The 27,992-nt window shown below is 38.2% G+C and overlaps 2 protein-coding genes across 7 annotated transcripts in view; one reads left to right on the top strand and one right to left on the bottom strand.

Moving 5' to 3' along the window:
- REL (REL proto-oncogene, NF-kB subunit) overlaps positions 1 to 7,826 on the top strand; it is a 39,420-nt gene extending 31,594 nt beyond the window's left edge. For all 4 annotated transcript variants that reach the window (XM_064572476.1, XM_045884940.3, XM_045884941.3 and 1 more), the window contains one exon: positions 10 to 7,826. In XM_064572476.1, the coding sequence (XP_064428546.1) occupies positions 10 to 800 (791 nt within the window). In that variant the 3' untranslated portion in view covers positions 801 to 7,826. The remainder of the gene's footprint in view (positions 1 to 9) is intronic.
- Positions 7,827 to 11,036: 3,210 nt separating this feature from the next.
- PUS10 (pseudouridine synthase 10) overlaps positions 11,037 to 27,992 on the bottom strand; it is a 68,455-nt gene continuing 51,499 nt past the window's right edge. For 2 of the 3 annotated variants that reach the window (XM_045884938.3, XM_064572479.1), the window contains 7 exons: positions 23,524 to 23,580; positions 22,585 to 22,661; positions 22,436 to 22,491; positions 21,040 to 21,157; positions 16,820 to 16,962; positions 13,905 to 14,004; positions 11,037 to 11,815 (listed from right to left, as the gene is read on the bottom strand). In XM_045884938.3, coding sequence (XP_045740894.2) covers positions 11,777 to 11,815; positions 13,905 to 14,004; positions 16,820 to 16,962; positions 21,040 to 21,157; positions 22,436 to 22,491; positions 22,585 to 22,661; positions 23,524 to 23,580 — 590 coding nt within the window. In that variant the 3' untranslated portion in view covers positions 11,037 to 11,776. Of the gene's footprint in view, positions 11,816 to 13,904; positions 14,047 to 16,722; positions 16,963 to 21,039; positions 21,158 to 22,435; positions 22,492 to 22,584; positions 22,662 to 23,523; positions 23,581 to 27,992 lie in introns of those variants that run through there. The other variant, XR_006792523.3, reaches the window with a different exon arrangement.

Genomic DNA, 27,992 nt, shown 5'->3' with positions numbered 1-27,992 from the left:
TCTCCACAGAATCAGACTTTTCTCATGGTGCAGTTTTGACAGAAATGCCCAGGACTTCCGGTGTTTCAAGTCAAGCAGATTCCTACTATTCCTCACCTGTGTCCATCTCAAATGCACTGTCACATCATACTTCACCCATACCTTCCATGGTGTCTCAGGCTTCTTCCAGTTGGTCGTCAGGGGCCCACCCCACCCCGCGCACAGTCAGTACGAATCCACTGAGTGATTTTTCAACAGGGACACTTTCCTCTAATCCACAAGGTATCTCGCCATATCTGGAAATGCCTCTTGAGCGTGATTTGAATGCCTCTAATGCTTGTATTTATAACAATTCGAATGACATAGGCAGAATGGAAGCACCATCCATGTCACCAGCTGATTTATATGGTATTTCTGATGGCAACATGCTGCCGAATTGCCCTATGAATATGATAACACCTAGTAATGACAGCATGAGGGAGACTGATAATCCGAGACTTGTGAGCATGAATCTCGAAAACCCTTCATGTAATTCAGTGTTAGACCCGAGAGACTTGAGACGGCTCCATCAGATGTCCTCTCCCAGCATGCCGGCAGCCGCTGGCTCCAGTACGGCTGCGTTTGTTCCACAGCCGGAGGCATTTGAGAGATCTGACTTCAACTGCACAGATAACAGTATGATGAATGAGGCAGGACCATCAAACGGTACTAATCCAAACAGTCATGGTTTTGTTCATAGTCAGTATTCTAGTATTGGCGCTATGCAGAATGAGCAATTAGGTGACTCATTTGCATTTGATTTTTTTCAAGGTAACTTGTAAAACTTAAATGGTTGTTTGGGTATATTGAATTCAAAGCTGGAAAGTATCATATAGGGGAAATTCTGAAATAGAAATTTAAAAACTGTTTCTTCTTTTTGAAACATGTGACCCGATAACTGTGTGCCATGGAATTTCTGTCTTTAGAGTCCTACCCCATTTTCCCAGTACAGAATGAGGAGAAAATGAGAGCAAGGCTCCAGTTCTTCAAAATACACTTTTTTATACTTCTTTTATATTGTATTAATGTATTCTTAGTTAAATGAATTAACTGATATTTGCTTTTAAGCAAATTTAAGGTAAAACCTGTAATGACTGTGTCATTAGAAAAATGATTTCCTTATTATTTTTGAGACCCATAGGCCAAGGTGACCCCTAAGGGGTTTTCTGAGGCTTTTTGGAGTTTCTTAGATTTATATATAAGTCAAAAATCTTTAAGAGTCTAACTTGGCAGGGGATGCCTGGGTGGCTCAGCCAGTGAAGTGTCTGCCTTTGGCTCAGGTCATGATCCCAGGGACCGTGGGATCCGGCTGCATCAGGCTCCCTGCCCAGCAGGGAGTCTGCCTCTCCCTCTCCCTTCCCCACCCCTACTCGTGTGCACCTGCATGCTCTCTCTCTCAAATAAATAAAGTCTTTAAAAAAAAAATCTAACTTGGACAGAAGAGAGTGAAGTGAGCTTTCAAGGAAGGGGAAGTTCTCTACATTTTGGACCATTTTAAATAGCTACCTTTAAATCGCTTGTGAGTTTAGCTTTACACCCATGTCTTTAAGGTGAAGAAGTTTCCGTAGGCCTGTCTTCTTTCTTGTGTTTCCTCACTCACTGTGATCTCGTCCAATTTTGTGCTCTTTGTTCGTAAATTTTATCCCTAGCTTAGACCTAGCCTCTGACCTCCATACTTGGAGCTTACGCATGTATGTAAAACTACTTATTTGAAATCTCTACTTAGAAACCTAATTAATGAACAAAAATCCAGCTCAGACTCAACATATCCAAAACTGAGTTCTTGATCTTCCTCCTTGTGCCCTATAGTCTCTTCTCTCCAAAGTAGCCAGAATGATTATTTTTAAAACAAGTCAGATTGTATCATTCATCTGCTCAAAACCATCCAGTGGCTCCCCATTCCTACTCAGAGTAAAGACCAAAGTCCTGGGCGTCTGGGTGGCTCAGTTGGTTAAGCGACTGCTTTCGGCTCAGGTCATGATCCTGGAGTCCCGGGATCAAGTCCCGCATCGGGCTCCCTGCTTGGCAGGGAGCCTGCTTCTCCCTCTGACCCTCCCCCCTCTCATGTGCTCTCTGTCTCTCTCATTCTCTCTGTCTCAAATAAATAAATAAAATCTTAAAAAAAAAAAAAAGACCAAAGTCCTTAAAATTGGCAGGCTCATACTTCATCTCCTATTTCATCTCTTACTGTTTTCTTCTCCTCATTCAGCTCCAGGCACTCTGCCCTCATAGTCTCTCTTCAAAACACCAAGTATATCCGTGCCTCAGACTCTTTGTACTTGGTGTCCCCTCTGCCTTGACTATTTTTCTCTCAGATACATGCATAGCTCACTTCTTAACATCCTTCAGATTCACTCAACTGTCACTGATCAAGGCCTTCCTCAAGTCTATACACATCAGCACTCCATGTCCTCTTTCCTTTCTGTTGGTCCATAGCACTTACCAGGATCTGACCTTTACTAAGCATTTATTTTTTACTTTTATTTTTTCCCCTATACTGGAATATAAGCTTCACAAAGGTAAAAATTTCTGTGTTTTGTTTGTTGAATCCTCAGTTTGTAGAAGAGGGTCTGCCTCATTATTAAGCATTTGGTAAATATTTATTGAATGTTCAAAGTACTACTAGTAGAACTTTTTTTTGAAAGAAAGAACAGCTTTAATTAGATGTTTATGATTTTTATAATGTGACATTGGGTTTATGTCAGAATCATGCACCTTCAGGTCAAAGGATTAATAATGGTAATCCAAACCATCTGAAAGCAAAGTAATCCCAGCGGCAAAATGATGGTAGAATTTAGGCAGTAATCTTAGTTGTGATGGAATTGTCATGATGCTAAGTAACTGACTTACTGAAGACTTACTCTGTTTTACACATAGAACCTGCCATAAATGTTAAGCATGTTCTGAGCTAGAAACAGTGTGTCATTTCATTTACACAGTGTCCAACCAAACCAGTAAGTTTACTGGAACAATCAAAATGGGAAATGTATGAATATCATGTAAATAAAAATTCTGAGTTGAATGATACTGGGAAATGGGAAGGAGAGCAAGATAAGACTTGGGGTTAGGATAGTCTAGGAAGCAGAAGAAGAAAAAGATTAAAAACACCTAAGTACCATTAATACTTCTCAGAAATTATTATTTAAAAATGAAACATTTGTTATATAATTTTAAAACCCGTAAGCATAGGGCGCCTGGGTGGCTCAGTCGTTAAGCGTCTGCCTTCGGCTCAGGTCATGATCTCAAGGTCCTGGGATCGAGCCCCACATTGGGCTCCCTGCTCAGTGGAAAGCCTGCTTCTCCCTCTCCCACTTCCCCTGCTTGTGTTCCCTCTCTCGCTGTGTCTCTCTCTGTTAAATAAATAAAATCTTAAAAAAAAAAACAACAAAAAAACCATAAGCATATAACATACTTTAGAAGAACTTACCAGGGAGAATAAAAAATGTGGAAGGCATCATTTCTTTTCTTTTCAAAATATGAATGAACCCAGGATATCTCCAGATAGTGGTTGATAGGTGGTGAGCTTTTTTTAAAAAAATACAGAATCCTATAATTTTGTATTAATTAGCACTGGCCAGCTTAAACACAGACTGTTAGAATATCTAACTGGATTTTTGTTCATTAAATAAGCAACTGACTTGTCTTCCAGGGTTGTTTTGTCCAGCCCTTCCCCATGTAAGCTGAATTAAGGTACTGCTACATCTGTGTTTAGAGTATTTCCAATGGATTTTTTCATTTTTCAGGTACTACTTACTGATCATAGAATTTATTTTATAACATAAAAAGAATATGGCAACCTATTTCTCATCTATCTCTAAATATATTTACGTTTTCACAGTTTCCAAGGAAAAAGTGCCGCTCTGCCTTTCTATACTCTACTCGCACCCTGGGCCCTGCTCTCTCTCACATCTTGTTTCTGTATCCTCACATCACCATTTAGTGGTGGTTTTCTTTGTATAACTGTGATAAACGTCTTCTCTAGCCTTAAAAAAAGGGAAACAACAATCTTTCCTACTACCTTCATGTTCCTTCCTTCACATCCAGACTCAGGAAATGCTTTCAGCTTCAATTTCCTCAGCTCCCAGTCATTCTTTGGCTTATTAATCTTTCACCTCCTACTGTTTTCTTTTTTTTGAGAGAGAGAGGCATGGGGGCGGGTGGTAGGCATGTGTACTCTCGAGGGTGGGAGGAAGAGCGGAGAGAGAGAGGGAGAGAGAGAGAATATTAAGCAGGCTGCATTCTTTTTTCTTTTTTTTGAGAGAGAGAGGCACGGGGGCAGGTGGTAGGCATGTGTACTCTCGAGGGTGGGAGGAAGAGCGGAGAGAGAGAGGGAGAGAGAGAATATTAATGGTGATAATAATGCCCAGTGCAGAGCCCGACCCAGGGTTCATCTCACGACCCTGAGATCATGACCTGAGCCGAAATCAAGAGTCAGACATTTAACTGACTGAGCCACCCAGGTGCTCCCTCTGTTTTCTTATGATATTCTAGGAAAAGTGACCAGAGACTTGTCAAATCTAGTGTCTTTTTATCAGTCCTTACTCTGCCTGACCTATCCATAACCTTCTTTCCTATTGGCTACTCCCTTCTTGGATACTCCTCCAAGCTTTCTGTGGTAGATAAGATTCCTCTCTGAGGTTGACTTTTTTCTAGAATCTCAACCCCAGCCCTCATTTGGTGCTATTTTTTTTCCCTGGGTAACCTCATCAGTGCCCAGTTTCAGCTTTCTCTCACGCTACCCAAATGCCTTTATAAACTGCCTCCCCCTTTTGCATTCTCTACTTTCATTAATGGCATTACCATTTACCCTGCCACACCAGATATTAATTGGAACGTTGAATCATGTTTTATTCCTTTTCTCCTTTACTGTCCTTAGTTATCAAGTCTTTTAAATTCTGCCTCATAAAAATGTCTTGCATTAGTCCCTCCTTCATTCCTAGTGCTTCCTTAGTATAGGCCTTCATTCCTTTTCCCCCACAAGAATCTTCAATATGCTCTGGTTAGAAATAATACCACATTATCCTTAAACCCTGCAACAAGCTGGCATTGCTTAAAATCTCTCTCAGGCTGCCAGGCCTTCATGCCTTTGCCATGTTGTCCACTCTGCCTCTGTTCTTTATGCCCTTGCCAATCTACTTACTCCTCAAAACTACTATTCTGATTTCTGTCATCAGAACCTGCTATCATAATGGTCTTTTAAATTGGTAACTGGGTTTCTCTAACAGCTGGGCTGTCAGTTTTTAACCTAATGTTTCAGGAAAAAAAAAATGAGACTGTCCATGTTAAGAGAGGCTTGGAATTGGTGATCCAGGCTGCCCAGTACCACCAAATAATTTGTTATATCATACATTGATATACTAGGGGATTAAAGAAATTGCCATGTGATGTTAAATAGCATGGAGAAATGGAAAGAATAGAGTTTTTTTTTTTTTTTTTTTTTTTAAGATTTTTATTTACTTATTTGGCAGAGAGAGAGCACAAGCTGGGGGAGCGGCAGGAAGGGAGAGGGATAAGGAGGTTTCCCGCTGAGCAGGGAGCCCAATGCGGGGCTCGATCTCAGAACCCTGAGATCATGACCTGAGCCAAAGGCAGACGCTTAACCGACTGAGCCACCCAGGCGCCCAAGAATAGGGATTTTTTTTTGTCAGGACATCTGGGTTGAATCTTCAGCTCTGCCACATACTCGTTATGTAATATGTAACAAACCATGCCTTTTGTGGGCCTCTCTTCAGATACAAAATGCAGATAATACCCTGCTTACCTACCTCACAAGATGTGTTGTATTAAATAAAATGATGCATAAGAAACTGTAAATAGTATAGTGCTAATCAAATATTAATAAATATGTGTGTAATCCTGTGGCCCTGATTAATCTCTAAGCCCAGAAACTCCTTCTGATACATGGCAGAGTGAGAAAAATCGCTATGGATTAGATTCTTTAGTAAGAACCCTGAGATGGGTTTCTCTTTAGAGTGGCTGTCTGTTTTGCCCAGATCTGAAGGCCCTTCTTTTGGCCTTACTCTTTTCAGAACCAGTTTCTATTATATAGCAAAGATAAGGTCGTTTAATGACTTCAGTTCTGAAGTCCTAGGACCCTTAATTTCTTTGCCAAAGTTGATTATGAATTGGTAGTAAGACTGTCTTCCTAAAAGGGAACCTCATCATAGCTAATGAAGTTGCCACTGAAGGATTTCTGATCTGTTTAGTTTTCAGGGGTTAAGTATGAAAGGGGCAAAATTAGGATGCTTTTGGTATCACATAGAATAAAAAATATCATGCTATTTAACATTGTAAGGCCAGGAGTGGGCAACTAATCAGAGATAAATGTATGGTTTGTCTATATCCAATTGTCTAAGACTCAGTCAAATTAATAGTTTAATACATCTTAGAATTTAAAGCACAAACTTAAAATCGGTGAATAAGACTGAATCTCAAAAGTAATTATAACTTTTCTCATGCATACAAAAGTAGAGATCAAAAAGCCCCCATTGTGTCCCCACTGCCATCACTAATAAAACACAGACGAAGTGTTTAAACAATTATTTCTTCTAAAGATTTTCTAAGTATTTTTCTATTTTAAATGTCTATGGCTTTAGGAAAAAATACCACCTGCTAGTAATGACCTATTTAAAGAGGGTGGAATTTATCATTTGTCACTTATCACTTGTTTCCAAAACTTCAGTGTACTACTGGACTTTTCAAAAATGTAAAGAATTTTAAAATTTTCATTAAACACCTATGTGTGAGTAGTAATACACAATAATTAGTAAATGTTGGTGCTTCAGTAAATCGAGTTTTCAGGGATATCAGCAGAGTAAATAAAAAAAAGTTTTTGATAAAAATAAACATCTTACCTATTTTTCTTCTTTATTATCTAATCAAAACAGTATAGCTTTGCTTAAAATGTAGTAAGAAATAGGTAAGATGGAGTATTTGGGGATCTGTGTCTAGAAGTCTCTCAGGAGGCTTCACTGGGGTCATGGTTCAGACCAGATGAATCCTTCAGAGATGACTTTATGTTTTAAAAGAATGTACTGAAAAATACTGCTAACTGATGAATTCAGAACCCTACAGAATGGCACTATCCTGTTTTTTTACTGTGCTACATATTTTTTTTTTTTTTGGCAAAATTTCTGGTATTTATTTATTTTTTTATTTTTATTTTTTTTGATATTCATTGACTTTTTTTTATTCTTATGTTAATCCCCATACATTACATAATTAGTTTTAGATGAAGTGTTCCATGATTCATTGTTTGTGCATAACACCCAGTGCTCCATTCAGAATGTGCCCTCCTCAATACCCACCACCAGGCTAACCCATCCTCCCACCCCCTCCCCTCCAGAACCCTGTTTGTTTTTCAGAGTCCATCATCTCTCATGGTGTGCTACATATTTTTATATGCTTCTTAGTAACTGTAATAAATTTAGAGGTACTGAAAGGAGTTTTTTTAAAGTTCTCAAATTATTTAATGTTAAATGTGTTAAAAGGATGCAATCATTTGTAAAGTGTCAAAATCCTTTTTGTTGTACATAATATTTTATTACCTTTGTAATATCTTTGTATACAGTGATTTTTTTGTGTGGTAATATAATAAATGGAAAAACTAAAATTCTTAAAATTTTGTTGTGATTTGACTTTAAAAATACTGGTGAGATTTTGTTATTTATAGCATCCTCCTTGGGAAAGGTAGTTTGGTTGCTTAGAAACATGCATTTTTTGTAAAGCTATAGCTGAATATACCTGAATATGTAACTGTCCTTTGAAATTATAATTTTTGTAGAGTACTAAAATGCATTTTTAAAAGATTTTCATTTTCTGCCTTCCTGATTTATTTCCTGCCTGTCTCCCTTCCTGATAATTCAGGACAAATGTCATTCGCTTATTCTGAGCTTATTCTGAGGTAGGTACTGCCACAGGGGCGAAGGTGGGGCCCAGTGTGGGATACAGGGTGAAGCCTGAGGAGAACATTTGGGGGTAGTAGTATGGAGGGGACTCTCAGGGATCTGGAATAAGGATGCAGCAAGAGGTTTTTATGAGGGGGACTGATCTACAAGTAAATATATTAAGGCTAATGGGAGCCAGATTTTGTCAGAGAAAGGTATTACAAATAAAAAAGGGAGAAAACTAGAATAAGGTTGGAATTGGAAGTACTGGTATACAACTCCCTATTTTCAATATATGTAAAGAAACATACTGTGTGTGTGTGTGCGTGTGTGTGCATGCGTTTGCATTTGTTAGTAACAAATTATAACCTATCGAACAAAATAGGAACCCACAAATCCACAAGAAGGGAAAGTTCTACCTTTCAGTGGAATGCTAACCGACAAATGTAAAAGAAATGGTGGAATTAGATCAGTTTTTGACAAATCTTCAGTAAATGCTAAAACTAGTGGATGAATGTTTGATGGTCTCCTTACAAGATACGTATTAATTAAAGGGAAAAAGAATAAAAGTAGAGGACCTTGGCAGACACAACCTTCATTAACTGATTAAAATCCAGTCGTCAGTAACTGCACAAATCAAAATTGTATGACACCTGATAAGATGCAAGAAGTTAGTATCTCTCACGTGGTATTCTTGCTAGAAAGGTACAGCCTGAATCTAATAATAAGGAAATACCAGGCAAACCCAAATTGAAGAGCAATCTACAAAATAACTGACCTGAAACCTTCAAAAATGTTAAAATAATGAAAGCCAAGGAAAGATGAACTATTTCAGATTGGTGGAGACTGCAGAGACATAACAGTTATGTGCAAAGGGTGATCCCCTGCCTATGGAAGTACCTATTGGGACAGCTGGTGAGACTTGAGTGGGCTCTGTGGATTACATGGTTGTAATATCCATGTTAACTTCCTGAATTGATAGTTCTATTGTGGCGAAGTGGAAGAATGTCCTTGTTTGTAGAAATTATACACTGAAGTATTCAGGGTGATGGAACATCACTGGCTCAATGGTTTGGGGGAGTGGAGGTCCTTTGTACTTCTTGCAACTTTCCTGTAAGTTTGAAATTATTTCTTTTTCTTTTTTTTTTTAAAGATTTTATTTATTTATTTGAGAGAGAGAATGAGATAGAGCATGAGAGGGGGGAGGGTCAGAGAGAGAGGCAGACTCCCTGATGAGCAGGGAGCCCGACGTGGGACTCGATCCCGGGACTCCAGGATCATGACCTGAGCCGAAGGCAGTCGCTTAACCAACTGAGCCACCCAGGCGCCCAGTTTGAAATTATTTCAAGATGAAAAAAATTAAATGAATATCATAAAAACAGTATTTTCCATAATAAAAAAAGTACCATTAAAAAAAAAAATGGGGCTTGAACTCTACCCTGAGATCAAGACCTGAGCTGAGATCAAAAGTCAGACATTTACCTAAGCCACCCAGGCACCAAAAGGGCACCAGTTTTAAAAATCAGAAAACTTTGCATCAAAGTTCATTCTTTTATATGGGCTTAAAAATCAATAATAAAGCTTCAAAAGAAAAGATCAGCCTAAGTAAGATGTTTTTCTTTTTAGAAATGGAAATTTAACTTCTAAGTTTATTTCATATAACTTGTTAATGTAACCAGTTATCTTACTTGCTTATTTGGTAAATTCTTCCCTTCCTTCCTCTCCATCCTTTCCTTATTTCTAACTTTTCCAGGTATTCAGAGTTGAGTTGATGTTTTTCCTAAACTAAATAACAGACTATATTTGGGACAAAGAAATACTAAGAAGTAAAAAAGGGCCCTTTCTCTAAGTGTTATTAAAGATTTAACTAGAATTTAAATAAAATTTTGGAAAAAAAAGCTATGAATGGATATTAAGGAGGGCAATTGTTATGATGAGCACTGGGTGTTTTTTGTTAAGTGATGAATCACTAAATTCTACTCCTGAAACCAATATTACACTATATTACATTACTTAATGTTCCCAGTTCTTGCATGAAACAGACCTCCACTGATTTTTAACAACCTGTGTCTCATAATATATGAACATATGGAATAAGTAAAGTATATACAGCTAATGTTTACTTTTTGCTTGAAATTTTGCATAATGTCAGGAATAGAAATTTAAGAAATAGAAATCTTCTATTAAGGAGGTTCTTAATTTTTCCATTTTGCAGATTCCACTAAATTCAAAGCTGTGCTAAAAAGAAACATGCAAAAGACTATCTCCCAAATTATTTAAATCTTTTTTTGTAGCAAAACTTCCCCAGAAACAGAGAAACATTCACACAAAAGTTCTTACCTGTTTATCAGAAGTTTATTTCTATTATCCCTTTCTTATTTTCTGGCATTGAAAATAGTGAAACAATTATTTGCTAGTATTCACATATGAAACTTCTTCATGTCAATTAAATAATTTTCCTGATTTCTAAAATGAATAATACATCTTGGTATCTATGAAGTATGCTTAATGAAGAGATGGGAAACAATCATCCAATACTATCCAAGTCACATGTGTTCTAAAATAAGCTCTCAGATAGTTGAATCAGGGTGATAGAAATTACTACTTAAATCTGAAATTTTAATGAGATTGCTGAAACGTTTCTCTTAATGACCCATCTATTTTCTTTAGGTTTAGCTTATTTCATTTTTCCTTCTTCATAGTACCAACTGATGATTAATTTATTAACAAGTGGTAATCATGTAAGATCATATGAAATATACTTGGGCTATTTTTTGGCAAGCTCCTTGATTTGGTTTCTAAATTCCAAAAGTCATTTCTGATGGTTAGTGCATTTGTTTATTTTAATTATTACTATTTTTGGGTTAGTGCATTCAAATGACATTCTCAGGTGCCTCCTTCACACAGTGGGTGCTCAATAACAAGAGTTATTAAAAAAGGACCCTAGAGACCAGGAAACTTCAGTTTTAGCCCCTGATATGGAAGTAAAATTTTAGATAAATCATTTAACTTTCATTCTTTGGTTTCATATTTATAAAATGGAAATGATAATACCCTATCCACTTGATGAAGATGTTTGAAATTGGATAATATATTGAAGCACTCTGGTATAATAGCAGATTGTTTAGCAATCTTAATTTTTCAAAATCTTATCCCTGGGTTTGAAGTTACTGAAGGCACTTGTGTCTCCTTATTTAAAAGATTTATGGAAGTCTCTTAACAGGGTATGCCTCAATTCCTAAGGTTTCACTTTCCCTCCCCAGGAAACATACTGATATTTTTAAGTCGTCAAAATAGTAACTTGAAGTCATTAAGATTTGTGACAGATTATACAAAAAGTACTTCTGTGGGTAATAGCTTGATTAAAGCTTACTGGGAAAAATATTAATGATGTTAGATTTGCATTTGATATCTTAGAATATTATAGGATACTGTGCTGTATAAATCTAGATATAACTTTTATCAAGATCATTTTTAAAATTTAGAACATGATTTTGAAGGTGGTATGTCTTGTGGAGGGAAATTTTGCTAAAAGAAATTATAGCTTCTCAGATTATCAGAGAACGTATCCTGTTTGTGTACTTCTCTAAATGAAAGAATTAAGAGAATGTTTTCATTATTCATAGTCTGGCATGTAGGGGTTGGAGAGGGAACAAGAAAAATCGTAAGACATCCTTAGAACATTTAACACAAAATATACACATACATAGATCCTGAGATGTTACAACAAATTTTAAAATACATAGATCAACATGATCCAAATGGTTTCCAAGACACTGTAATGGTGAGTTAACAGCCATTATACAGTGTATGCTGAATGGAGGTCCACATCATGCCACGAAAACCCTACTCTGTGTGTCCAAATTTGAAAGCTAGTCATCCAGAGCAGGGGGCCAGTCAACATCTACAGACTAGAAGGAAGAAAACAAGACATGAAAACATATTACTGTTCCAGTAAGCATTTGCTGGTAATGCTGCATAAACTTAATAGTTTTAATATAAGGCAGAAAAAGCTTCATTTGAAGAAAAGTCATTGAATACCACAATTCAACACTCTAAAATCCATAACTAGGTCTTGAGATTCTTGGGCCCAAGGTCTGTTTCTGAATTCACAGAGTATTTGGTTACTCAGCTGGTTAAATTAATTGTACCTTTGGCCAATAGGAGACTAGAGTACATCTAAATTTTGTAAATGTTATTTATAGGTAAAGAAAGAAATTCAGGGAGCAACACCAACTTTCCCTCAGAAGTCTCAGCAACTTTTATTCTTCAGATCATTTTCATTTTCCCATCTTGCATTTAACAAGCACTCAAGTAGTCTATTCACTTATGGTGTTATTTGTAGCTTAGCAACCAAATGAGAAATAAATGAGTATGAAAGAACTAGAAAAGGATAAATGATCATTGTGTATCATTTCAGAATTTTTGTTTCTTTTAAAATCAGTTTATCTCTACTCACTTGGTTTGGCTCTTCTAGAACAAAACCTTGATTTAAGTCATAATGAAATTACAGTAGCAGACTATTTTTTTTCTCCATATAAAACAATCATGTCCTAGGCTTTAGAAGTAGTTTAACTACCCTCAAGGGCCTAATTTGAGAAGTTTAAAAAAGTCCACTGTGCCCATGTCTTGTTACGGGTTTTTTTGAGACTTAAATTTTAAAACCCAAAATGCTTTACCCACAAGTGATTTTTTAAATTAATCTATGAGTCACTGCCAGAATCAGAAAAATTTTATTAGAAAAGCCCAAATAACTATTGTGTGTGTACATGTGTATCTTTTAGAAATCCCAAGAAGATATTTTGGTTCTATTTCAGAACATGGCCACATACTGAACACCCATATATAAGCTAATGGGTTGTTTCTCATGCCTGAAAACTAAACATTGCAGGTCACATAGTCTTGTATGTGTTGAAAGCAGGGGAGGTTTAAAAAGCCCTACAGGTGATTCCCGATGGACAAACAGGGATGAGGAACATTGGCCCATGACTCTTGACATTCCTAAGTTGTTCTGAGAATTAAGATCAAAGAAGATGAATGCAGGTGAGATTTTCTTTAACACAAGGTTGTCTTCCTCAAAATAACAGTCCCTCTGAGAAGGCTCCCTGCAACCTTGGAAGTGCTGTCGGTGGCCGTACTGCAGGAGCTCTATAAAATCTTGCTGGAAGCACTCAAGAGAATCGCCGGTAAGCTGATAATGCTCCAGTGATATGTGATTACCATAGCTGTCTGCACACGAGGCAACTATACGCACTTCTTTTGATAACTGATATTAATCCCAAGTGCAAAATGCTAGTCTCCTAATATTGTTTTTGGCTGGTAGGGAGGTACGGGAGAGGGACCCCATCCTTCATCAGGTATTTGTCAAGGAGCACAGTTGTGACTCAGTACCTTTTTGATGCTCAAATGAGAAAATATATTTATGGAGAACTGCCGAAGGACCTATTCAATCCACTCTTATAAATACTTAAGAATTTAACCTTGTTTCAATTCAGACTCTAAGAGCAGAAAATTTGTACCACATCATAGGGGTCCCTTATACAACTGCTTTTATTAATAACCACTGGCTCATCCCATTTTCTATACCTGTCCTGAATGTATGTTTCTGAGTAGTCTGCCTTAAATTTTTTATAAAACAAAATAGGTATGGGAATGAACTCTGTAGAGTCCAAAGGACATATGAAGGGCTCTTAAGTTTCATTTCCTTGCTCCATTTAAGGGTTTAAGACCTCACGCCCCATGTAAATTAGCTATATATTTGCAAGGATCATAAATGAGATCTTGTATTTTTTAAGAAGATAAAAATTCCAAGGACAGTCCCTCCCTGCAATACAATGCTACTGTGAGATTTTGACCATTTTCAAATACCTGTTAAGGTGAGTAGAGATAGATACCTATTTGACTTAATGCCCACCCCCCCAACCCCCCACCCCCCGCCAAAAGCATAACCTTGGCTGAATTCAATGTACAAATGGGTACTTCCACAATAAAATGGTTTACCTCAACATCCAGCTCAAGAATGTCTGCAGTCACATTCATTAGAGAGCCAATGTTTGGCTTGGTTCTCCCAAAGTCTCCATGCACAAACTCTTTAATGTAGCTGGGGTTTGTTTAAGGAAACAATGGAGATAGCTATGCAGCACTGTTTGGTGAGATTTGATAGGTGAAAGGGAAACGACAGACAAAAGCAGAAATGTTACAAGGGAGAGGTTATTTCTGAGCTGTGACCCATGATGTGTATCTTAGAAAATAAGCTTTGGCAAACTGGTTCCTACCAGCCTGGCACCTAACAGCAGGATTTGGCACCTGTGTTTACATCAAACTTCCCAAAAGTCATGACTTTTTTTTTTCTGTAGCTCATCTCCAAGTGCCAAGGTTTGGATATGGATTTTTTTTTTTTAATTTTTTTTTTAAGATTTTTAACTAACTAGAATTTAAATAAAAAATTGAAATAAAAAAGATCTTTTTTAAAATTTTTAAGTAATCTCTACATCCAACGTGGGGCTCAAACCCACAACCCGAGATCAAAAGTCCCACGCTCTACTGCCTGAACCAACCAGGCGACCCTGGGTATGGATTTTTAAAATGAACTGTACTTCAGTGCTAACCAAAACAAAACAAAACAACCTTCGCTATTTTTTCTTTGCCACAAATTCCATTTTGTCATCTTTTTCGTCCCATTTTTCAATGATGGCAGCTAACATCTGCCAGAAGATAGGTTTCCACAGGGTCACACGATGATGGCTTTCCTGGTAATGTGACCCAGTGACACAATAGCAGTAGGATGGGAGGGACAATGAAAATATTAATTTAGGGGCACCTGGGTGGCTCAGTCGTTAAGCGTCTGCCTTCAGCTCAGGTCATGAACTCAGGGTCCTGGGGTCGAGCCCCACGTCGGGCTCCCTGTTTGGCGGGGAGTCTGCTTCTCCCTCCCCCACTCCCCCTGTTTGTGTTCCCTCTCTCGCTGCCTCTCTCTCTCTCTGTCAAATAAATACATAAAATCTTTAAAAAATATATTAATTTAGTCGCTGATAAAAGCTCTTCAGAAGGATTATCAAAGGACCCAAGTTTTAGCTGTTTGCAACTTTTACATGGTTAGCAAGAGAATTAAGTCTTTTGAAAGGGGCGATTTCATGTTTCCTTCATAAGGTCTTCAAATTTTGATGTCAATGGCCAATCCTAGAATTACTTACTAAGATTACATTAACTTTCCTTACACAGGACTCTACTACAGCCTTGAAAACAGTTATCTGAGAGACATAATTTTGCTAGCATTCAGTAAAAACTCATTCAGCATTATGCTGTGTTCTATAAACTGGCACTTAGTATAAAAATTTAATATAATTTGAATAGGAAAAATAAGTTTATTCTCAGATGATAAAAAACTTACACCATGAATATGCTGATATTATGTCCTCCTCACTTTCTGAAAGTGTATTCACTCTACTTTCACCAAATGTTTTGACTCAAGCTTAAGACATGTATCTAGTAACTGCCTTCTTTGCTGAACTCATACTTACTCAACAATTGTCTTTTTCTTTCGAGAATGCTACTTCTGAGTAGCAACGATGAGGGGAGATGACCAAAAAGCCCCAGAACAACCAGTTAAAAGGCCCAGAATTCTTATTCATATCCAGAAGGATGAGGTGTACGTCAAATGAACTAGTTCAACATACCGAGCAATATATGTGAAAAATTCGCATACTTCTGTGTATAACCACATGGTATCTAAAGTTTTAGCAGACAGTTTTTCTTGGCTAAGCCGTAAGTAACATATACATGCCTGGTCCTAAGAATGTTTTAATAAGATTGAAAAGATTAGTTTCTTCAAAGACCACTGCATTTCACCTTAGCACTCTAAAATAAAAGCTGGAATTAGATAAAAAGATTTTTTAAAAATCTGTGATTTCTTTGAAATTCCATCCACATTCCATCTATAGTAGGCACATATATTCCAAACAACAAAGCTATAAAGGTCTGCCCACTGTGGTCTAAACATGTCATCCCTTGATCCGAACTAAAAATATAAGAGATTTTAAGAGTAAATAACATCTACCTATTTCAGCTTAGCAAATGCTGGTCACTTCTGGGATAGGATGGGGTGGAGTGGTGTGGGGTTGGGGAGGAAGAGAGAGGAGGTTGATGGAAAAGGAGAAACAGACTACAGCAACATGGTGAGAATACTACTTGAGGATTAAAATGACATTTTTTGCCTTATACCCATAAATATATCATTAGTTTTATATTAGGTATCTTACCACTTCATGCTATTGGATCACTAAATAATATAAAACCAAGAAACGAACAAATATTAGGAGCACTTTTGAAAAATAAACTAGAGCTAGGACTCTGGCAACTCCCTGATGTATTTTAACTAACAACTCAGAAAGGATACAAAACCACACAAAACAGGGTACCATATGAACAAGTGATCATTTTTGGACTATTCTCTTGTTTTGGGCCAGTGGCCAAATAAAGTGAAGACCAGTATGAAAGTAGGGCCACTCCCATCTACTATCAGTGTTTAGTGATTTGGGGCAAATGCTCAAAATGCTGAAAGAACCCAAGTGTGGTTATGAAAATGTGCCTTGCAGAATGTATAAAGACACAAATCAATAGATGAATCAATCAGAACTGTTTCCTGAGTACTTACTAGGTAGGCAGAATTGTGTGACACACTATTTGAAAGTTCATGCTCTACCGGCTGCCGCCTCGCAGTTTAAAATGTCATTTTGAAAGATACAAATTAGATGGGAACCCTCCCTCCCCCCCCCCCCCCCCCGCCAAAAAAAGGACTCTTCCCCAACCTAATTCTTACCCTAATTGTTCCTGGATCAAGTTGCACCTATTTTCTAGGGCAGCGTGAACTCTTCCGACAGGGTTAGAGGATTGCTATGCGGAAGGCGAAAGGATACGTTCCAGCTTGAGTCTTCAGATAGAGGTGGAAATGATGTTCATCCACATAGCATGTCTCCATGGAATGAATAATGCGAGTTCTCACAGCCAGGGGCCTCCGGTGAAGGACCCGCAGAGGTGTTTTCTGGTCGATCTTTAAGTCCTAGAGGAGGATGCGTTACACAACCATGGAGTCAGCTTTGCTATGCAGGAAGCCTGTCTCAACACCTCCTCTGTCATCCATGGCCCACCACAGATGTTTTCTTTGGAGGACTCATCTATCACTGTCAGGGTAGATACTAATACTATAATAAATTGTATTCCCTAAGGTTCAGGCTCTGTGGAACTTTTCATAACCTCGTCCACAGTTACTCACTTACTGGGCCCCAGTATGCCATTTTTAAAAAAGGCTTTGAAGTAAATGATCCCCAAGGTCTCTTTTGCTCTAATATTTAATCAATTAATTGAATTGAGCAGGACCCTGGAGTTCTAGTCTGTTCTTTACTTTAACAGAGCTCTTCTAGAAGACCTATTCTTACCCACCCACCCCCACCCCCCGGCAACCCAACAGATGACCTAACAGAGCTGAGGTGAGAAATGGCTATTTGTAGAGGGTGAGACCTCAGCATCACTGGTGTGTACGGGCAGTGTGCATGTTTTAAGGACAACCAAACACCTACATACAAGGTTATTTTGTTGTTGTATGAAAAGATATATCTGGAAAATTAACAGTTGCATCACTGTTCAGGGTAGTGTTTCAATATAATAATTACAAAGAAGTGTGTGCAATAAACCAGGACCTCTCAGTATTTGTAAGCCCAGTTCAAATTACTTGAGAATAATAATACTGCATGCCTTTTTTACAATTCAGATTTTTTTTAGGGGCACGGGCTTGTTTTTCTTATAATTAGAGATTTCCTTTTGTCACAAGATATAAATCAAGAAATAGAGATTAATATTGTAGAAGGTCAACTAATTCCAAGTTTTAAAAATAGATATTGGGCATAACGAGAAATGTAGGTGCATAAGAACTTTGAATCTTCTGCCATTTCTTGTTGGAACAACTCCTTCATAATTTACATGATTTGGGAGTGCCTGAAGCCATGCTAAGAAGAGAAGGATTTCTGTCTGGTCTCCCCTCTATCAAGTTCTCCACCAAGAAAGAAAGAGCAAGTTCTGACAAAGACTATACTGGAAATGGTGTGACTGTTTTGATCATAGCAGTGAGTCAATGGCCCCTCCTAATTCATGGGTTTTATGATTCGCTAATGCTTTGATTTTAGAAGCACTTTGTTCTGCTGAGATAGGCTGTCTCCATAAGGTTTGACATTTCTCCGGCCAAAAAGACAAAAAAAGGACAAGGCTGAACTGTTAAGGAATCTGTACAGATACGGCCTCCACTGTAGAATACAGAAATAGTTGGGTTCAAATGAATGACCAAGGAGTGCTCTTCTCCCTGTTTCCTTTCTTGCTACTCACTCCCAGGACTGCAAACCATGAACTAGTCAATGGAAGTACTAACTGAGCTGGTAGACCCACCACTGGACTTCCAACATAACGCTTGATCACCACACACTCCTGTGTGTGTTTTGTGTCTGCCTGCTTTCAGTAGACAAAAGGAAACCATTTACTCTAACAATGCACTCTGCTGGCCCCATTCTGCTGAATTTTCAGAAACACATATACATATACACAAAAGGGTTTTTTTTCCTTAGAAGTAGGTTGCCCTTAAAAAAGAAGAGACACGTAGTAAATTTGAAGTGACTGTTTCTCAAAGTGGGACAGTAACTCAGTTTTTGTATTTTTGATGACAATAGGAATATTTGAAAATAGTCTTAACCTAACACAAAAAATGATTAGAAGTCAGCTAGTCCCATCAGTCTATTTGGGCTGTGAACCATTAAAAGAGACCCTTTCACTGCTTACTCTGTACCTCCAAAAATCATCTTTCAGCATTATTCAGCATTATTTCTGAATTAGCTCTGAATATAGCTACCTCCAGATGATAAATCTATTTTTTTTTAAGTAGGCTCCACACCCAATGTGGGGCTTGACCTCATGACCCCAAGATCAAGAGTCACATGCTCTACCAACTGAGCCATCCAGGTGCCCCTGAATCTATTTTTAAAATGAGTTAATTTTCCCCCCAGCATTCTGAATGACTTGTACACCTGATGGAAAAGAGGTTTAGAAATTTGTTTTGCGGGGCGCCTGGGTGGCTCAGTCGTCAAGCGTCTGCCTTCAGCTCAGGTCATGATCTCAGGGTCCTGAGACTGAGCCCCGCATCAGGCCCCCTGCTTGGCGGGAAGCCTGCTTCTCCCTCTCCCACTCCCCCTGCTTGTGTTCCCTCTCTTGCTGTGTCTCTCTCTGTCAAATAAATAGTCTTTTAAAAAAATTTTTTGTTTTGTAACCTTAAAGATATCTGTCTAGAGTTAAACTATCATCCTAAAAGCCCCAGATAATGGGCCAAAAGCCAATAGCTTTTGATACAAAATCACAGAACCTGAAACCTGGAGGCCCTCTGGGGGTGATCTAGTCCACCCCCAGGGTTAGAGATGAACTTGTCTAAGCCGGTGAATTACTCCTATGCTTTCACCAAGACACTTATACTATAAACATGATTCTGCACTTCACTTTCTTTCTCATAACGTCATGGGTATTTCTGTAAGTCATAGCTGTAGGCCTACCTCTATCCTTTTTTCCAACAATTTTAGGTATATATACATACAATAACATAAATTAAATGGGATCACATGCTGTTTTAGTTTTTTTTTTAAAATAGCTTTATAAGATACCAGCTTGTTCTTCCCTTTCCTTTTTGAAGGAAATTCACTTTGTTCCTAGTTGTGCTGTTGATTTTGCCGCTTTGAATAAAGTAAACATCTTTGTGCACATATACTTATGCAATGGAGTTTTATTTCTTCCGGATAGATTACCAGTAGTAAAAGTGTTGGGTAGAAGACCAGTATATTTTTAATTTTTACAGTCATCATTACATTGTTTTCCAAAAAGGCTAAATACTTTATATTTCTACTGACAAAGCATGCAACTAGCTTTCTCCTCCATGCCACCCAGTAGGTGTTACTAGTCTCAGAGGACTAAAGTGAGGTCTTATTGTTACTTCAATCCAGAAGTGGAACATCTATTCAGATGATTCTTGGCCATTTGGAGTTGCTCGTTTTCAGCTTATTCATATCCTTTGTCTATTTTTCATAAGTATAAATCCTATTTATGGTATCTTTTGCCATACAATTTGTTTTCTACGTAGTCATATATATGTGTATACACAAACACACACTTGTGTGTGTGTGTTTAAATCACAATGTATCCCCCTCTATATACTCTTTATAGCTTGTTTCATCCCCCTTAGCATCTATCAGGAACATTTTCCTTTGTTAATAAATAGTCACCTACTACATAATTTCTAACAACTGGCTAGCAATAGCTCATTATACAGATAAATGGTAAGATTAAGCCATTCTCCTCTTGTAGGTCATCTAAATTATTACAAAATATTGCCCATTTAAATGATGTTGTGATGACTGTACACATCTCTGTGCCCATTGATGCTCATTCCTTATATTTGAGAGTAAATTATCGTTACAGGAAGAGTGAGGGACAGGTGGGAAGAAATATGCAAATGAATAGGCAGACCCTCTACAGTGATATGCTCATGTGAAGGAAAATCCAGCACGTGCCAAAATATTTGTGCTGTACATATACTATCCTTCTTAAAAATTTATAATATGTTTTATTTATGCACTTAATCTTAGCATCAGTCCTATTAGGTCAATTCTATTTTGTATTTCCTTTCTACATATGGCCAAATGTAATAATAGCATTGCTGAGGTTTTCTATGTGCCAGATACTGTTCTAAGTGCTTGATATGACTAAACTCATTTCATTATTCTAACTAATTTTATAGATGAAAAAACTGAAGCATAAAGAGGATAAGCAACTTGTCCAAAGTCACACAACTATGAAAGGCAGATCCAGGATTTGCATCCAAGAAACCTGTGCCCAGAGGCAGGCTCTTCATCACTAGCAATGCTGTCTCTCAAACAGGCTCGATGAAATGCCCAGTCATTCAACCAGCAAATGGCAAAGCCAGGATTTGAAAGCAGGTCTCACATTCCCCAAAGCCCATGCTCTATGAATTGCTAGTAATAAACTAAAAGTGAAAGGACTCTTTTATAGGCAATCGAAAAATAAAATAAAAAGAGTTAGAGCACTTAGCTACCTTTATGCCATTTAGGAATTCAATGTCTTTCTTCTGTATGGCTTTATTTGTCCATATTAAGGCACTATAGGACTTGGTCTTTTCTTCTTCGCCTTCTTTCATATGTCCTATTGCCTCTCTAAACAAAAACAATAAAAGCAAGTTTATCTAAATACACAGAATACACACAAGCCTTGCCCCAAACTTCCCTTTCTTTAAAAATAGCTTTATTCAGATAAAATTTATATACAATTCCCATTTTAATTGTACGATTCAGTGATTTCTAGCATGTTTACAGAGTTGTGTGGCTATGACCACAATCTAATTTTAGAATACTTCATCATCCCAAGAAAGAAACTCCATACCTATTTGCAGTCACTTCCCATGCCCTGTTCCCCCAGCCTTTGGCACCATTAATTGACTTTCTATCTCTACAGATTTCCCTACTCTGAATATTTCATATAAAATAGAATCATACAATATGTGGTGTGTGGTCTCTGGCTTCTTTCACTTCATGTTTTCAAGGTTCATCCATGTTGGAGCATATATCAGTCAGTACTTTTTTCCTTTTTATTACTGAATAATATTCCATTGTATGGAGATACCATATATTATCCGTGGACATTTGGGTTGTTTCTACTTTTTTTGGTATTATGAATAATGCTACTTTGAACATTCATGTAGAAGTCTTTGTGTGGATGTACACTTTCATTTCTCTTGGGTATATATCTAGAAGTGGTATTGCTGGGTCATAATGGTAACTCTATGCTTAACCTTCTGAGAAACTGCCGAACTGTCTTTCAAAGTGGCCACGCTTACAATCCCACAGCAATATATGAGGGTTCCGATTTCTCCACATCTTTGCCAACATTTGTTTTTTTCTGTCTTTTTGATTATAGCCATCCTAGTGAGGGTACAGTGAGCTATCACTGAGGTTTTGATTTGTCCTTCCCCAATGGCAAATGATACTGAGCATTTTTTTCATGTATTCATTCATTAATTGTATGTCCTCTTCGGAGAAATGTCCACTTAATCATCTCCTTCATTTTTAATTGGGTTGTTTTCTTATTATTGAGCTGTAAGAGTTCTTTATATATTCTGGATACAATTCCCTTAACAGATAAATGATCTAGGGCGCCTGGGTGGCTCAGTCATTAAGCATCTGCCTTCGGCTCAGGTCATGATCCCAGGGTCCTGGGATCGAGTCCCACATCGGGCTCCCTGCTTGGCAAGAAGCCTGCTTCTCCCTCTCCCATTCCCCCTGCTTGTGTTCCTGCTCTCACTGTCTCTCTCTCTGTCAAATAAATAAATAAAATCTTAAAAAAAAACAAACAAAAAAACAAAACAAAAAAAACAGATAAATGATCTACAACCAAAACTTCCCTTTTGAGATCAGCTCCAGGGAGTCCACCCTTACCTTGTGACAAGCTGCAAGTCACGGACTTGGATTTTGTTAGATGAATTATTAATTTTCTGTAGTAGCAGAAAAGGAAAAACAATTAGCAATTCTAGTTCGGTTATAGAGCTGCAGAAACATGACAATTTCCATGTCATGAAGTGGTTTACCTGCTGAAGTTCCTTAATTTCTTGTGAAGTGAAATGTACTCTATGAGGATTCACCAGCTCAATTGCAAAGGGCCTTCCTGGCAGCACACACCCGTCATGAAACAGAAACGTGTTGATGGAGTTAACATTTGGGCTAATGCAAGAGGGTTAGGAGGTGTGAAAAAATGAGTTGAGCTCTAGAGGACTGAAAGTTTAGTGACATGACTACATCTGGGAGAGGGAAGGATGTGTGAAAGAATCAAGGGGCTTTTGGGGGGCTGCTAAACCCCAGTACAGGCAATATGTGAAAATGACTGTTTTCCCAAAGGTCCATGAACAAGACTGTGTTAATTACAAAATAAAATCCAAACAACCGCTAATTGACCTGGTTACACTAAGGTAACGTTATCACACATGGCAATGCCCAGGTATACCAGGCTGAAATCCATTCTCCTAAGCCAAATCCACTAGTGAAACAGAAAAGCTAGGATTCCATAAAGGGAAGGGACTATAAAGCTCAAGCTCAGGATTAACTCTCATCATCTTTTTTGTAATGCAACAATGTAAAATGAGAGAAATGGAGGCTAAGAGAGCAGAATTGCTTTTTAAATGAAGATGTGCATTTTGAAAACTATACTGGTACTGCCGAAATGTTATCAAATGGAACAATTAATAAGCAAACTTTTGGAAAAACTCAGGCATTGTCTTGTTAATGCACATAAAAGTCCCTTAGAACCTATAGGTATGCAATAAGGATGGCCTCTTAAGAAATGAATCCTGTTAAGACATAATCATATAATTTATAAAGGTAGCTCCATAATCCACAAAGCTTCCTCACTGGGAGAAGCTCTGGGCTCTGCCCACCTTGGTTTTAACTAAGCGACTACAGTGAACCTGTTGTCTGAGAAGGGTGATAGTCTGAAAGTTAGCTCTAGTCAAGTGATGCTATTGCAATCTTACCATTTCCTAATGTTCTCACATCTACATCTTCTCTTCCAGAGGAGGAAAAATTAAAACCTTTGCAAAGCAGATAAAGAAAAATAATCAGTAACATAATAACCCTAAGATTTTCATTCCCACCCTTTGGTAAAAACTTCATTTGTCTTAAACAACCTACAGGAGAATTCCAAGGGATAGTCATCCCACCTCTAATCCCAATCTCTAATAAAAATAGCAACGATAATAAAAAACACCATTTATTGAGCACCTGTCATATGCTGGGCATTGAGCTAAAATTCTGCATACATTATTTCATTTAATCTTTATTATAACCTTATGATGTAGATATTAAACAAAGGAACACCAAGCTTCTAAAAGGATAACTATTTTTTCCCAAGACCACATGATTAAATGGCAGAGCTGTTCCTGATGTCAAAGCTAGACCTTAACAGGAAAGCCAAAGGGAGAGAGCACTGTTTGGAGGAAGGCTCCACTACAAGCCAGGCCAGAAGCTTATGGTGAAAAATCTATCATCTTTCCTTTTTTCCTTAAAATAAAACAAAGCAAAAACATTTATTTGAAAATTAAACTCTATGAAAAGAAGAAGAGGGGGAAAAAAGGGTTTTAAAGCAAATTCTTTATGTTAAACAAACCTAAGCTGGGATCACAACAAAACCAGTGTTCGTTCTAAGATAGATGGATCATCCTACACTAAAAAGCTGCAAATATTAGAATGGAAAATGGTGTAAAAAAAAGGGGCAGGGGTTATATGACAACTTCCTTAGATACAGAACTGAAGATTGCACCATCATCACCATAGGAAACATTACCATAGGCAGGCATATTATAAATGTTTCATATATGTTAACACTGTGAGGTAGGTACTATCATTATCCTCATTTTACTTACAAGGAAAATGAGACAGACAGGATAGGTAACTTGCCTAAGATCACATCACTGGTAGGTGATAAGGCCAGGATTTGAACCAGACAATCTGACTCCAGAGTCTCTTAACCACCACAAAAACAGGCTGAAGATCCAGACTCATGCACACAAGGAAAGCAAGACCAGTCTTCTCAGAGCAGGGATTAGAAAAGGCTGCTATGTTTGGAGTACTCTGGTCAGTCATTAGAATTTGGCAAAGTGTAAGATCTCTGAACACATATATTGGAGGCTAGAACTCAGACTCACACCCTGATTTATTCATTCAGGAACAAATATCTACAGTGGGCATGTGCAAGTTGCTGTGCTAGATCCTGGGGAGACAAACAAGATGGACACAGGGCTTACTGCTTGTGGAGGGATAAGGACTGTAATATAGTGGCTAGGGCTAGGACAGGAAGCATACAGGAACATTCCTGTACTAAGAGCACAGTTACAGCATGAGCTATGAGGTTTGTATTTATTCCTCAATGGTCCAGCCACTTTGGAGAGCACAAGATGAGGAAGAATGGGATAGCTGGGAAGAACAAATGGGAAAGGTGGAAGGAGGGTGAACACCATTTTGACAGCCACTTTTTTCCAAGAAAAGAGTCTGTATGTAAAGGTCCCATGTAGATTTTAGAAAAAGGAAGGTTAACAGGCTTGAAAAGTCCTATGAAAATGACACTGAAGATTAGCCCTCTTTCCTAGGATGTTTAGCTGTGAAGAAAGTAGGATTTCATTCTTCTTTCACCTCTAAGAAATCCCTTTGGCAAGCCAAGGTCAACACTTTGGGGAAATAGGCTCTGAGCTGTTGTCTGTCATGTACTGCCAGGGTCAAGTAGGCTCCTCTCTGCCCCCAGGGATCAAAGCTATGGGTCTCACCAAAAGTGGCAACGTAGGGCTGGCTAGGTAAGGGCTAGATATCCAAGGTAGGCCTAGAATTTAAGCTGTTGCATTAACACCTGAGAACTGGTCAGGTAAGCAGCCACGAAAGCTACAAGGTCAGGCTCTTCTCGAGGCAGAGAATCTAAGCCAGGCAAGGAGTAGGATTCTGTGAACCATTAAGTCCCAAAGAATCCTCCATTCCATGTTTAAAGTCCATTTTTAAGCTGTTAATAAAAACCAGAGTAACATCAGTAGCTTCTAGGCAGTCAACAGACTCAAGAGTAGCACTAAGTAGGGGTGGATAGCTAAATGGAGAGTTCAGAGTGGCATTTGGGAAGCTGAAATATACTGACTCCCTGGGGCTACGATCTGTCTTACACCTGCCCACCTCCATCTCCAAACCAGCCATAATATTAGGGCACCAGGGGATCCACAGTGACTGAGCCATAACCCGTCCCTGGTAGGGGTGAAGGGAATGAACAGGACACAAAGAGATAAGTCCACCAGTGACAGCTAAATCAGACGAGAAATCTCTAGTTCATAAACTAGCCCATAAAACTTCTACAAATTCTAGCCCATTAATAAGAAAGAGTTGCAGAAAGCAAGGCTCTTGAGAAGTCCAGAGAAACATTAAATCTAGACAAAGGAAGAAGGGACATTTATTATATCTTTTAGAAAAGTATTTCAAATTTGGACACTTCATTAAGGATATTTTTGGGGGTAACCTTTAACCCTTTATTCCTGTGCAATTATGGATATTAGCTGACAACAAAAGGAAAAGGAGTTACCATCTTAAGTATTAGGAAATACCTGCTTAAAATTTGGTTGAGTTTTCTTTTTTTTTTTTCTAAGGATTTTATTTTTAAGTAATCTCTACACCCAACGTGGGGCTCGAACTCACAACCCTGAGACTAAGAGTCACATACTCCACCGACTGAGCCAGCCAGGTGTCCTGGTTGAGTTTTCTAAATTCACATTATGCCTTGTCTTATCTCCCTAATTCTGCAAGTTCTTTGAGCTTTTTGCTCAAAGAAACAGATATTTCAAAAACAAAAACAAGCCAAGTGCAAGAATGATCAGCAGTTCAGCAGTTTCGCTAGTCTGCAGTGGCCCTCATACCCAGGGCAGACAGAGATGCAACTGACAAATGGGCAGAGGCCAGATAATAAAGGCCTCAGAAGATCAAGTTCAGTAGTTTGGACTTTTATCCTGTATGTAGTCACTGACAAGTTTTCAGCAGGGAAATAACATGACAGATATTTATTCAATAAGTGAAATAATAAATGGGTTAGGGGAAAATTTCTTAGACACATTGACTTTGAGAGTGTGTCAAAGTTTACTACTCATTAACTAGGGGACTAGCAAGGGGATAATATGATGTGCCTGTTTAAAGTAACTGAGCAACAAGTTTGTATCTCCCATTTAGGAGAAGGAATCTTTATTTTTTATTTTTATTTATTTATTTATTTAATTTTTAAAAGATTTTATTTATTTATCTGAGAGAGAGAGAGTGTAGGTGAGAGGGAGAGGGAGAGAGAATCTGAAGCAGACCCGGGCACTGAGCACAGAGCCCAACGAAACTAAGAATCAGACGCTCAACCTACTGAGTCACCCAGGTACCCCATGGGGAAGGAATCTTTATATAAGTAGCTAGATTACTTCATATAATACTGCTTATTTTCAGAGAGTTGTAAACCATAGAGGTACAACAGTCAGAACCATCTTCCCAGAGCTGTCAGACGTGAACCACAGAAAGAACAATATATGAGATGCACAGGGTTAGCAAATTGATGCTACCAATCAGGCATTTCAAACAACAGGTTTTATCCCCAACAAGGAGCCAGTTAGCACAGAAGCCCAGAGGTCTGCTTTTTCTCAAGCAGCTCTCAATAAATTTCCTCAGGATACAATTACAGATGCTAAACACACAGTTTGCTTCATTTTCAGTTTGGGTATAATTTTTTCCCCCTCAAATGGAAAATGAAACCAAGCTAATGTCATGAAAGATTGCAAGGGGGAAACATACAGCTGTTTCAGAGCCTCCCAACAGCCCTATTGGTAATGGGAGCTTCCTTGGGACCCAAATAATCAAAATGGAAAGTTTCTTGAATCATCTTATAGAAAGAGAGTAAGGTGGCCCCAAAAAGAGTTTGGAAGAGACTTTTTGTGCTAAAGCTTGATTTTCACTTCTTCATAACTTGGATAATTCTTATGAGATAACCAGTATGTAAATATTAAGTAGATAAAAACTCATGCCAATATCCCAGAGTCTTGACTGCTAAGATTTTGGAAAATGTTAGGTTGCTAGGGTAATTTCTTCTTTATTCAGTAAACAATTCTTTTTTTTTTTTTTTTTTTTTAAGATTTTATTTATTTATTTGACAGAGAGAAAGAAAAAGCACAAGCAGGGGGAGCTACAGGCAGAGGCAAAGGGAGAAGCAGGCTCCCCGCCAAGCAAGGAGCCCGATGCGGGGCTCGATCCCAGCACCCTGGGATCATGACCTGAGCTGAAGGCAGACGCTTAACTGACTGAGCCACCCAGGGGCCCCTCAGTAAACAATTCTTAAAGACCCTTAAAGAGGGTCCACCAACCCAATATGCAACAAATTATAAGAAGGATATAGTTTAAAGTGCTTTTTCCTCTTGACAAGCCAGAGAGCTGGAAGGGACAGCCATATCTC

The sequence above is a fragment of the Mirounga angustirostris genome, unplaced genomic scaffold, assembly GCF_029215605.1.
Source record: "Mirounga angustirostris isolate CCGP_5_RB_7025 unplaced genomic scaffold, mMirAng1.0.hap1 SCAF_10, whole genome shotgun sequence".
NCBI classification, from domain to species: Eukaryota; Metazoa; Chordata; class Mammalia; order Carnivora; family Phocidae; genus Mirounga; species Mirounga angustirostris.
The sequence above is the reverse complement of the archived record's forward strand: the minus strand, read 5'-3'. Positions and strand labels throughout refer to the sequence as shown.